Source organism: Panicum virgatum, chromosome 1K, assembly GCF_016808335.1.
Source record: "Panicum virgatum strain AP13 chromosome 1K, P.virgatum_v5, whole genome shotgun sequence".
In the NCBI taxonomy this organism is placed as follows: domain Eukaryota; kingdom Viridiplantae; phylum Streptophyta; class Magnoliopsida; order Poales; family Poaceae; genus Panicum; species Panicum virgatum.
In genome coordinates this window covers 11,745,642-11,758,703 of record NC_053136.1, presented here as the reverse complement: position 1 = coordinate 11,758,703, position 13,062 = coordinate 11,745,642, and the positions used below count along the sequence as shown (strand labels likewise).

General features: G+C 44.4%; 2 protein-coding genes across 2 annotated transcripts; one reads left to right on the top strand and one right to left on the bottom strand.

The window, feature by feature from the left end:
* The first annotated feature begins 1,210 nt into the window (after positions 1 to 1,210).
* On the top strand, positions 1,211 to 5,848 carry LOC120695112 (citrate synthase, glyoxysomal-like). Its single transcript, XM_039978427.1, has 13 exons — positions 1,211 to 1,546; positions 2,270 to 2,450; positions 2,541 to 2,626; positions 2,728 to 2,832; positions 2,981 to 3,043; positions 3,168 to 3,277; positions 3,394 to 3,513; positions 3,590 to 3,665; positions 3,990 to 4,063; positions 4,186 to 4,306; positions 4,870 to 4,967; positions 5,065 to 5,188; positions 5,452 to 5,848. The coding sequence occupies exons 1-13, from the start codon at positions 1,328 to 1,330 to the stop codon at positions 5,581 to 5,583; spliced, it is 1,509 nt and encodes a 502-aa protein (XP_039834361.1). The 5' UTR covers positions 1,211 to 1,327; the 3' UTR covers positions 5,584 to 5,848.
* Positions 5,849 to 5,989: 141 nt separating this feature from the next.
* On the bottom strand, positions 5,990 to 10,216 carry LOC120695102 (glutamic acid-rich protein-like). The gene is made up of 3 exons (XM_039978418.1): positions 9,708 to 10,216; positions 6,630 to 8,790; positions 5,990 to 6,372 (listed from the first exon to the last, which is right to left on the bottom strand). The coding sequence occupies exons 1-2, from the start codon at positions 10,094 to 10,096 to the stop codon at positions 6,651 to 6,653; spliced, it is 2,529 nt and encodes an 842-aa protein (XP_039834352.1). The 5' UTR covers positions 10,097 to 10,216; the 3' UTR covers positions 5,990 to 6,372; positions 6,630 to 6,650.
* Between the last annotated feature and the right edge of the window lie 2,846 nt (positions 10,217 to 13,062).

Here is a 13,062-nt window from a genome sequence, read left to right as displayed (position 1 = left end):
TATTTCTTTTGCAGATTCTAATGCATTAGGAAAACCAGTTCTCTATACTGCAGGATGAAACCAAAGCAATAGCAGCAGAAACACAACGGAAGCACTACATCAGAAAGGAAGATTAATCAGTAGCGAACTAGCAATTTGGATTAGATGGGGGACTTCATGGCCTATCTAGCGGTCATCTAGGATTGGATAAACATGAGCTCCAAGACAATGAGAATCACAATGGTTGGGGAGGCAGGGGATACATGGTAGTCCCTCTAAGGAGGAGAATGTCACTCAAGCAAATTGTCATTGCAATACCTCGTGTCAAAGATAATCATCCACATTGTCCTAAACGATAATTCCGTACCAGTCTCTTCCATGCTTCAAGTGATCAAGTAGCACCAGCAAAAAGGAAACACGAAACACAACAGCTGACAATTCGTTTCAATTATGCATTGTGCAACCTTACCAACAATGCAATATTTGTCTGAGTGGACCTACGATCGATGACAGACCAAAGCATCAGGATTCAACTGTATGGGGGTGCCGTAGTATTTACTAAATTGGAGGATAAATAAACCGCAAAAAAAAGATATAGAAGATTGGCACGATAGAGATTGCTTCGCTTCACCCTTGTCGGATAGCAGCGGTTGCATTGATCTAGTTTTATGATTAAGGGTGGGGGACGGAGGCAGTGCAGGGGAGGAGGCTTGTGGTCGCTCCAGACATAGAATACTTACTGTTCATTTAGCCTTTAAATTTTGTCCCCACAATACTGTTTGTTTATATTATAATAAAGTCCATCTAATTAATTGTATTGAGAAGGGCATGGAGCCAATCAAATAGACATGGAGCCAATCAAATATTTAAGTAGATGTTACTTTTCCGGTTCTAATGTATTTGCATTTATTGAGGATCTAGAGAACCAAATAAACAACGCGATCTTCAATTACACGGAGAGAGTACTTCTTTCAAGGATAATATCGAATATTTTATATCAGAGATGATGCGTCCTGTTTTAAAAATTGCCAATCTAGCGTAGCGGTGGAGCTTGTTCAAAATTCAAATTTGAGGTAAATATCAAACCCATCCACAAGATCTAAATTTGAAGCCAATTCAATTCAAGCGTGGCGTGGGAGCACACCTGGATCACGATAAGCTTTACTACACGCCCGAGTTTCACCTTCCCACGACTCCAAAAGCCCACACTCCAAACCAAACACGTCAATTATAAACATCGAGTTGCGCGAAGCCAAAGCGTCCAAGCAACCGCTTCCTGCTCCTCTGCTCCTGCTCCTCCTCGCTCCGCCCTCTTCCACCACCCGACTCGATCCCGCGCCGCCGCGCCATGGACCGCGCCGACCCCGCGCGGGGTCGCCTCGCCGTGCTCTCCTCCCACCTCGCCGCCGGCGCCGGGGAGGCTGCGGCGCTGGAGAGGTCGCCGGTGTCCGCGGCGGCCCCCGGGCCCCGCGCCGGCGCGCTCGTCGTGGTGGACGGGAGGACCGGGAAGCGGCACGAGGTCAAGGTCTCCGGGGACGGCACCGTGCGCGCCACCGACTTCAAGAAGGTACCCTGCTCTACTCTAGTGAGCGCGAACTGACGGTGGCGCAGCGCCGTGATCCGCGGGGGCATCGGAGTTCTGGGGTGCGATTGCCGTCGTGAAGTTGACTGGCTTGCTGCGCGGACCGGTTGGATTACATTTGATAGTTTGTTGGGGTTCGATTGTGTCCGCCGGTTCAGTAATTCTGATGCGGTAGTTGTAAGCGTGTGATGCGATGGCTGGAGCAATTTGTGAATTTACCTATCTATGCACAAATCACGATTGGTAGCAAAAGCTCGTTGAATTAGCTGTGGGAGGCATCGTTGATTAGAGGTCCGGCTGAAGTTGTTCTGTGGTCTGTATAAGTAGAAACTTGAAACTAGTACTACTACGGAAGTCATTTCCACATCTCAAAACTTGGGTTGGTTGAATTACAGGGCGCCGTTGCAGATATTGGAGCAATAGCTGATTTCAGTGAGTCTGGCTGAAGTTGCTTATTATCCATAATTCTAACATAACTTCTACTAAGGCAGTCGTTATTCGATTTCAATGCTTGAGTTGACTGAATTGTATGCTGTGGTTGTGATGGTGCTTGAAGTCACCACCTGAATTCTTTGTTATTCCTGCAAACAGCACACTGTTAGTTTGTCCATGAATTAGTTTGAGATGCAGCACCATAATATCTAGAAATATGCTACTTGCATGGACATTGGACTTCCTTTGATGCTTCCTTTCTGAAATATTTTGCAGATAACCACCGGAAAGGATGACAAAGGTCTTAAGATTTATGATCCGGGTTATCTCAATACAGCCCCAGTTCGTTCATCCATCTGCTACATTGATGGGGATGACGGAATCCTTCGCTACAGGGGATATCCAATTGAAGAGTTGGCTGAAAGCAGTTCATTTGTAGAGGTGGCATACCTCTTAAGTAAGTGTTATTGACCTTGTTTTTCAGTTTACTGTCGGTGTGACCCTGCTACCTTGCATTGTTTGGTTGACTATTGTGCTGTATTCCCAGTGTATGGGAATTTACCTACTCAGAGCCAATTGGCAAGTTGGGAATTTGCTATTTCACAGCACTCTGCTGTTCCCCAAGGACTTCTGGTATGGTTTGATACCTTTATAGCTTGATATGATTGCAAGTTTAATTTCTGGGTTCGCTCTGGATTAAAAAGTAACAAGTTGTCACATTTTAATGTTGGCAGGATATCATACAATCAATGCCCCACGATGCTCACCCCATGGGTGTTCTTGCCAGTGCAATGAGTACCCTTTCTGTCTTCCATCCAGATGCAAACCCTGCTCTTAGAGTAAGTATAATGTCAAAATGCACCCATCGAGACATATGATTGTTCGATTAGTTCAGATACAATTACGTGGGATTTTGAACCACTAGCTAAATTTCTATATTTGAATATAATGTCTTGGACATTCAGCGAACACATTATACTGATGTAGGGTCAAGATCTTTACAAGTCGAAGCAGGTGAGGGATAAGCAAATTGTGCGGGTACTTGGGAAGGTATGCGTGGTCAATAGTTCCTTTAGTTAATGTTATGATGTTTGGAATATTCACCCAATCAAGAGATCATGCAAACTAAAATGATTATTTCTTGCCTTTGGCTTGATTCCTTATATTTGTTCAGGCCCCAACAATAGCTGCTGCTGCCTACTTGAGATTAGCTGGAAGGCCTCCCATCCTTCCTTCAAATACTCTTTCTTATTCAGAGAACTTCTTGTATATGCTGGATTCTTTGTAAGTTGCATCGCCTTGAATACTATATACTTACATGTGCATTTATTTTCCATGCATTTAACTCAACTCCATGACTGTAATATATACACAATTTCTAAATAAAAATAATTTTGCAGGGGTGACAAATCATATAAACCAAATCCTCGACTTGCGCGGGCTTTAGATATCCTATTTATTCTGCATGCTGAACATGAAATGAACTGCTCCACTGCTGCTGTTAGGCACCTTGCTTCAAGGTAAATCACTTACTAAATTCACCTCCAAGCAGTGAAATATGGAACTGTTTCCTAATGAGATATACTATATCTATAGTGGTGTTGATGTCTTCACTGCTCTTTCTGGTGGTGTTGGAGCTCTATATGGTCCACTGCATGGTGGTGCAAATGAGGTAAACCATATTGAACATTGCTCCCCTCTGTGTTCTTGCATACAAAATTTTCTACATGTTTCTGCTGCCATAAGAAATTAGGCTAAAAGTATCATTTGTGATAGTTTTTCTAGAATCATCCAAATAAGGTTGTCCTTTTTGTGCTTATTTAACCTTTTTATTTCTTAGCTATCAGTTCAACATGATTTTTTTTACATCCTTTGTCAAAATGAAACTATCTGACATCATAGCAATAGCTGAAGTTCCACTGTAGCTTCTAGATGCCATTCAAGCTTAGCATGTAGAAGGTGGCAAGGTGCTAAATGTTATTTTTCTGTATGACAGGCAGTACTTAAAATGTTAAATGAGATTGGAAGTGTGGAAAATATTCCAGATTTCATTGAAGGAGTAAAGAACAGGTGAGTATCGCTCTTATCTGATATGCATTCTGGTGTGTGAAGAAGTGAAAATATTCAGTTTGTTGCCTTTTTATTGCTCTTGACTTTTTCTTACAAGATTCATCACTTCATTCATATTTAAGGAAGAGGAAGATGTCCGGTTTTGGCCACCGTGTGTATAAGAACTATGATCCTCGTGCTAAAGTCATCCGGAAATTGGCAGAGGAGGTTTTCTCAATTGTTGGGCGGGATCCACTTATTGAGGTTAGTTTCATCTGTTTTAACCACAGTCGGGACATATCTCCTAATATATTATTATCTCAATTTTAATTTGTGAGATTTTGGCTTTACTTTTCTTGCAATGTGGATTAATGAGGACATTTTTTCCTGACCATAAAAAAGGGTGCTAAATGATTGTTATCGTGTTATGTGTAACTTTTGAAATACTGTGATATGGGCCTTTCTTTTTTTCATGGTAGAAAATTGACCCTGTAAAGTTGAGTAAGATGGAGTGAAATTTACTTGCATCTGAATCTCAATGATCTAATAACTTGAGAGTTTTTTATCTGTAGTGATGTTTCTAGGCCATATGGTAATGGTTTCAAATTCAAAACAGTTTATTGTTCACAAGCGATATTTGGTGTAAGTATTTGTAGTTGGCCATTTTGCTACTTAATTATTTTCCATCTCATAAATCCTGAATATACTCAAGAAATGGAGACGTCAGCTCATATTCTTAAAATGAGAATTCTAGACAATGTTGCTTTTGTGTTCTACTGGAAGAGTTTCTTGGCAGAACTAACTGGGTAGTCATTATGCCCTGTCAGGTTGCCATTGCTCTGGAGAAGGCAGCGCTGTCAGACGAATATTTTATCAAGAGGAAGCTGTATCCAAATGTGGATTTCTACTCTGGACTAATTTATAGGTGCATCATTTAGAATTGACTCTTGTGTTTCTTTAGTTTCTTTTTCCTCTTGGTTGGTATTGCAGATTTGCAGTTGTTAATATGGTGTTGGTTTCAGGGCAATGGGATTCCCTACAGAATTTTTCCCTGTTCTGTTTGCCATTCCAAGAATGGCTGGTTGGCTAGCACATTGGAAAGAGTCACTTGATGATCCTGATACTAAGATTATGAGGCCCCAACAGGTCAGTATATCGCAAAAATATTTTCTACTGTTACTATCTTTGTTTATGAATCTGATGTGAACTCACGAAATGAGTCATTAAGCTGATAAACGCTAATGACAAATTCCAGCCTGACCATTAGCTTCCGAGAATTTGCTTCCGTAATATATTTCAAAAAATTTAGAGCGTATATTGGTGTCGCGCAGTTTGGTAGGCAAGATAAACCCAGGTTTTGCATACTCCTACAACATTTCATCTGATGGTGATGCTTGTTATTTCTTCAGGTATACACAGGCAAATGGCTGAGGCATTACACCCCTGTCAGAGAACGAGTGCCGCCAAACCAGAGCGAGGAACTTGGCCAGATTGCCACCTCAAACGCGACAAGACGCCGCCGTGCAGGTTCTGCCCTGTAGAAGAGCTGCAACATGCAACGCCAGCATACACAATAAACAAGGGGCCCCTTTTGGGCCCAAAAAAAGGGCCAGGGCACCTGAACTTGGATGGGTGTATAACTTTCTGTTGTCAAGTATATAGGCAATAATATACTGTATCGTTACATTGTAAAAACTGTCACGAGGCTTGTGTAGAACACTGCGTTGTGTTTCTTGAACTTTCCTTAGGATAAACGGAGACACGACCAGTTCCCCGGTTTTTGCTTTTACATGATTTGTTATCTTATGTTGTAACTCGTCTTTCCAGGATTTTCAAACAGTTTCTCGGCATCCTTGTGTAACATCACAATGAATAATACACGAGCAAAAAGGAGCGACTAGCTACTGATAAGACGGGCAGAAGGACATTGCTCAAGAACAGACTATATCATGAGAACAGATTATTATCTGAAACAACGGATGAAATGAGCCTCCCTGAGAGGATGTCTCATCAAACATAAACATTAGGCTGAAACCCCCTCAAAAATTTTCATAACGTCCATGGCAGCAATAACAGTTTCGAACAGAAACTAGGCAATACATCTCAAATCTACACCGTAGTAAACATAGTAAACTTTGCACAGTGAAAAAGTCGATACAAACAAAGCAAAGATTATGCTGCCATGGGAGTTCTTTCGGGGCGGTCCAAATTTTAATGCCACAGCCAGAGATCTGCTAGCCTGCTTGGCAACTGAAACTTATGTGGAGAACGTCCACTTGGAACTGGCTGGCATTGTTGGAGGAGATGCCCAAGCTCTTCTACTTCGGAGGCTGCACAGGAGGCACCAAAGCATAGTGAGACAAACGTACATATTTGCATAAGCAATCAAGCTAACACAAGAAAGAAGGGAATGCACCATCCATAATGGACTGGCGAAACATCTTGACAATTGACATAGATATGAAAAAATTAAAGCTCCAGATCCTGAAAACTCTACAGCTCAATAGCCAAATTGTAACATTTCCAATTTCGTAGTAATATAAACATTTGTTTATCTAGAACGATACAGATAAGAAATGGAACTTACAGTTGTTGATACATTTTGCATTCAGTGACGCCTTCTATCTCTATGTTCATCTCTAGAATAGCGATCTTCACGATCCCTCCTTGAATTGTAATATGAGCCATCATCATGCCTGGACCTCTTAGAATCATGGATATCCAGATCTCTAGCTCTGTGACGGCCATGCTCTTCATGCCTTCTCTCATCACCTCTGTTCTGGTGGCCTCTATATCCCTCTTCTCTAACTCTACTTGAATTCGGGTCATACCGATCATCTTCTAGTTTTCGTTTGTAGTCTCTCTCCCCACCATTTTCACCTTTCCTTCTATCCTGGTCTCTCTCCCTCAGTCTCTCTTCCTCCCTCTCTCGCTGCCTTTTCTTCTCCATCTCTATCCTCTCTTCCTCCTGCTGCTTTTGCTTCTCCAGCTCTTTCCTCTCTTCCTCCCTCTGCTTTTGCTTTTCAAGCTCCTTTCTCTCCTCTTTCTGCCTCTGTATATTCAGCTCATCTCTTCTACTCACAATTTGACTCCTTTTCTGTTCCTCATAGCTATCTGCACTCATATCAGACTCACTGCTGCTGAGGCTGCTGCTGTAATCTGAGCTCTCGCTTGAGCTAGCAACTCTTCTTTTCTCTGGCACAACCTTTTTTGTCACTGCAGCATTCAGTTGTCTTTTCCTATCACGGGAATAACCATCAGATTCTGAATCGGTATCATGGCGCTTGCGCTTATCAATGTTCTTTCCATAGTTATCCGCCTTTTCTTTGATTTTTGGTGCTTGCTTATCCTCCGTAGGGTTGTGATGATACGACTTTTCAAGTTTCTTCTTTGCTTTGACACGTGTATCTGAATCAGTCTCCGATTCATCACTGTAATTGTCTTTCCGAAGCACCTTGCTGCGTGGTTTCTCACCATCTGAGCCATGGTTCAAATTCTTGACAGACTTGTTAGTTCTGTAGTCATCATCCCTTGGGTCACTCTTCAGTCTGTCACGTTCAGATTTGTGGTGAGAACTATTTCCTCGTTTTAATCTCTCACCTTGGTCACTATCTGAATCACTCTTAGATTCACTAGAATAATTGCTCTTTCTAACAGATTTTTGCTTTTTCTGATCATAGTCACTATGTGAACCGCCCTTGTACTTGCTCATTTTGAGTTTCTCATCCTCAGAACCATGGCGAGAGTTTTCCTTGTACTTTATGGGCTTCCCATCGATGGAGTAATTGAGAGAGCTATCCTTGTACCTGCTCTCTCTTGGCTTCTCATCCTCAAAGCTCGGACGAGAGCTCTTCGTTGGTATCTTCTTTCTCTCATCACGACTGTTCTTCTCGGGTTCTATTTTCTTCTTCCCATAATCACTATCTGTATCAGACTCAGAATCATGGTGAGAGCTCTTCACTGGCATCTTCTTTCTCTCATCACGACTGTTCTTCACATTTTCTGTTTTCTTCTTCCCATGGTCACTATCCCTATCAGACTCAGAATCATGACGAGACTTCTTCATAGGTATCTTGTTTCTATCATCACGATTATTCTTTGCATGTTCTGTTTTCTTCTTTCCATACTCATTATCAGTATCAGACTCAGAATCATGACGAGATCTTTTAACTGGTACCTTCTTTCTCTCATCACGAGTGTTCTTTGCTCGTTCTGTTTTCTTTTTGCCATATTCACTATCTGTATCAGACTCAAAATCATGACGAGAGTTCTTTCCACGTTTTGCCTTCTTCCGATCAGTTTCAGAATCATCATCATCTGAGACAAGACGAGTTTTCTTGCTGTGCTTCTCTTCCTTCTTCTCATAATAATCAGTCACTGAATCATCTTCAGAATCATGGCAAGAACTCTTCTTCTTTTTCTTCTTTGTTTCCGTGTCACGTTCCTGTTCTGAATCTGAGTCATACTTGCTCTTCCTTGAACTTTTTCTCCGACTCTTTTTGTCACTCCCTTTTTTATTTTTGCTCTTCTTCACATCCTTTCTGCAATCCTTCAAATCCTTGCCGTCCTTCTGTCCAGCAGTATCCAGTTCCTCATAATACTTACCAGGTACAAGCTCCCCAGATTCCACATCACTATCCACGCCCCCCTTCTTTACATCCTCAGCATCCAGTCCAAAAGCAGCCCTCAGAGTCTCAAGCTGCTTCTCCTTCCGTGCCGCAACATGGTGGCTTTGTGTGTCAGTAAACCTGAGAAGGATATACCAAGATGTGATCAGAACTTAGTTACCATAAGCAAACAGAACAAACAAATTACAAAACTGTTAACATAGTGAAACATACACATCTGAGCAGCTAGGAACTCAAGAAATGATAGCCACAAAGAATACACAGTAAAAACAGACGAATTTGTAAAGAGAAGCTATGATTCTCATGCGTAAGCCCTGAGCAACAATTCTGCTTCAAAAATTGTCATAATCGTAACACTAAATTGTATGTGAAGGTATTGCGGAGTATTTTCCATTGCCGTGGAATGTCATCCCAAGGAAAAATATAATTACAAAATAAAAATGAAAAGACAACTTTTCACATGTGCACAGCTAGGAACTGAAGAAATCACAGCATTGAGATAGCAAATGCAAGAACATAAAAAGCAGAAGCTACAATTCGCACACAGAACTAGCTGCATTTGATAATTTCCACATCCAAGCACCTGCTACGATCCCAGAAAATTAAATGGAGGCATCCAACTAAAAAGAATGCTACATGGATGTATTGGAAGCACCTGCTGCCATCTGTCCTCTATAGATATGCGACGAAATGAGCAAAAAACTAATAAACACTATAAAAGGCAAACTTGTCACAGCATTACGACTGCAGAAATGGTAATCACACAGCATTACAAATGGTAAACGCATGAAACATAAGCAGAGGCAACAACCCGCATACAGAATCTAACGCTAGGCAGTAGGTTCGCTTCAAAAATGAAGTAAGAATCTCCCAAAATCAAATCATTTGAATATTATCTAATTATTAGGCGCAACAAAATCTAGCTACTGCTAAATAATTGCCACCGGGCCTCCTCCTCGATCTGCGGCAGTTTCAAAACCCAACACGAAAAGGAGACATCTGATCTCGAATTCCGAAAGACGCCAACAGGTGCGTACCCTCTGCTGCCCGGTAGAGACGGGGGGCGCCCTGCCCCGGCCTCCTCCGCGGCGGCCGCGGCCTCCGCCTCGGCCTCCGCGGCCCTGCGCGCCTCCTCGACGCGCTCCTCGATCTCGTCCTCCGTGTAGCCCTGCTCCTCGAGGGCGTCCCTGAGCACGAGCAGCCTGAGCTCGACCTGGCGCTTGCGGTCGTGCTCGAGGATGTCCCTGTTGGGCTTGCGCATCCCGCCGAGCCCTCCGCCATCCCCGCCGGCGGCGTCGTGGAGCGGCGGCCTGTGCGGCCCGCCCGGCCCGCCGGTGGAGCGGGGCTTGATGAAGAACTTGTTGGTCTGGACGTACCCGTTGGTTCCCGACCCCCGCGCGGTCTGGAGCCCGATGCCGTTGTACATCGCGGCGGGCGGGCAAGCGGGGAGACGCCGGCTGGGTCGGCGACGGCGGAACCCTAGCTAGGTTTTTGGTCGGGTTGGGGCCGCGGGCGGGTGTCTTGGCTCGGGCGTCAGATCCCCAATTCGAGTTGGGGGAGACGATGGGTGGATTGATATTCTGGTGGTGGGCCCGCGACTGGAGTCGGTTTGGCGGGGCCCGCACGTCGGTGTCAGGTTGGATTGATATTCATAATCTTTTTTTTTTAGAAACCGGGTGGAATTGATTTAGTGATATAGAAGTTTACAAGCAACTCTTACAAAGACAACCCTGATGATAACACAATTACAACCAAGTCCTTGTAAGACTTTCCCGGTCATCTTCGACGCCGGCCACCGGAGCCGCCGCTCGACGCACCATCCCTGGAAAAGAGAAACGCCAGAGCTGCTGCTTGAAGCCGATTCCCAGCTTGATGAAGGAACTTCGGCACACAATTTTAGCGCTCTAACAGTTGGCGCACCAAAGAAGCCGATGCACACTTGGATCGATGAACGCCCGAGCAAACCGTCACTAAGAGAAAGGAAATCAGGCACCTCAAGACCTGCTGGCGACCTCCAAGCAAACCACGACGAATCGACCCCAAACTGAAGACTCCAACCCGATTTCTCAGGGGAGGAGGGAACAAACCTCACAGGCACATCCGAAGACGACTCGACGACGACGACGCAGCCGCCGGAGAAGCACTGGAGGGACAAAAGCACCGATTGCCTGAACCCTAGGCCACCGGGACGAGCTCTCCTTCGCGCCGCCGCGGACAAAGCGAGGAACCCTAGACTAGCTACAACAGAAAAGTGTATGTACACCGGCCATCGATCTCGCGGCTCCTCTCCACCTCCGGCACCGGAACGGTCGCCGAACGCGAAGAAGAGCCGGCGAGATCGACGCCGAGACTAGAATCGCCTCTCCGCCGCCCTCTTGAGTCTTGAACTATAGCAAGGGGAACGAAGACTCGATTGATATTCATAATCAGCCGAGCTGCCATGGGCTTCCACTTGTACCGACTAATGGGCCGTCTCGTATGGCCCAGAAGGTTACCACATAATGGGCCGGACAACCCTGCCTGGGCTCATTTCGCCATATCCTACTATTTGTAAGCAAGGAAGGGCCATCTTAACCTTATTTTGTCCTCCACACAAGTAAAAAGAAAGAAAATTCTCAAAAAAAAAGAAAGAAAAACTGAAACATGCTAGTTTATGGCTCGTCGGTGTCAATCTAGAATGGAGCACAAATGTCACGTTTCTCCATCCACACACAGGAAGAGGAGAAGGAACAACCGAGTGCTTGGTGTACCAGCTGCACTTGTGAAGCGTTCTCTCATAAGAGAAGACTTAAATGTGTTACAAACATCAGTCCCAGGAGGCTGATGACACATTTATTACATCAGATGGTTCATTACCGTACAACTCTACGCGGTAGTGAGCAGAGAAGCGCCACTATCGCGAGGATTAAAATCCACACACACGCAACGATATTAAATATAAAAAGAAAGTCGTCAGTCTTGCTCCATGCGGTATCTCCTGCGGGTAACCTAATCCACAGGCAAGGCTGGGTGCAGGACGGTACCCTACTCGACATCGTCCGGAACGAAGTCAGGATCTTCTTCTGTAAAAATTAAGAGTGGGGTGAGTACAAACGTACTCAGCAAGTCCAACCACACCCGCGGAGGGGGAAATAAACAGAGTATCATGCACAGGGTAATTAAAGGATAAGGTTAGGTTTACTTTTGCGGAAAGCAACATTTCATGCAAGGGTTCATTTGAAAGAAAGGATTTTCAAAACCAGTTTTCTTATACCGAGTAACACAAAGTGTTGATCCATACTGGATCCAGGTTTTAAACTGCTACCAGACTCCTCATCCGCCGTAGCACACGGCACAACTGCCGGACGCATTTCCAAAACAACTCACACCAACCCATCCCAAAGTAAACACTAGTTGTGAGACCACACCGTAACTCGCCCAGTACCGTGGGCACGGCTATTCGAATAGATTCTTAACTCTGCAGAGGTGTGCAACTTTACCCACAAGCGGGGTACCGCAACTCGATCACCTTAGTGTCGGTGCAGATCCCAACAAAGCCTTTACCCACCTTAGCTAGACCTGACTAGCCATCACGGGATGCACCAAGGGGTCATCGACCTTTCACCTAGGTTTAACCGGGGCATAAGTCACTCGGGGCTTATCCCTTCTCCTTAGTCACCCGTTGCTCTCAGCTCTCCTGATGGCTATCAGACTAACTAGTGGGATTTATGCTAAGCCGTTGCCCATACAACGGTCGAGTGGTTTGCATGATAGTGGAGTTAGGTGAGATGTAACACCAACTCGGTCCTTAGGGGTGACAAGATGAATATCTCCCTTCCTTGCCCTGCCACACCGGCACGAGCACACCAAACGGCAAATCATACCGAAATGCCATCCATCCCGTCTAGACTCATCTTTCGAAAATCCACTTTTATCCCTTCCCACACACTCACACATTTTCCTTTTATAAAACAGGTTGTATTGAGTATAAGATCCTAAGCGTTCTAGTAGCGATTAACGTCCAAACAAAATCAGACATTAATCTAGGTGGTCAAGGAATATTCATAACAAATCAAGGGATGGCTATCCAACCGTGTTTTCATGCAAGCAAAACATGTGCAATTTTGTAAAACAGACCAATAGGTTGTGTTTATAAAAACTAGGACAAAACATGCATCAAATGATGGGATTGAACTTGCCGTCTTCGAAGCCTTCGGTGAGGTCCTGGTCGAAGCACTGTCCTTCGGGCTCGGGGTCGCGGAACTGGTCCTCGTTCGCGGGCTCACAGTACTGTTCGTCAACGGGCTCTCCTTCGTTCACACCGTGATCTACGACGTATACAAACAAACACACAATCAGGAAAAAGAAATAAAAGTTTTATGGTTGAGCTCGAATCGGAAATAATTAAGATAT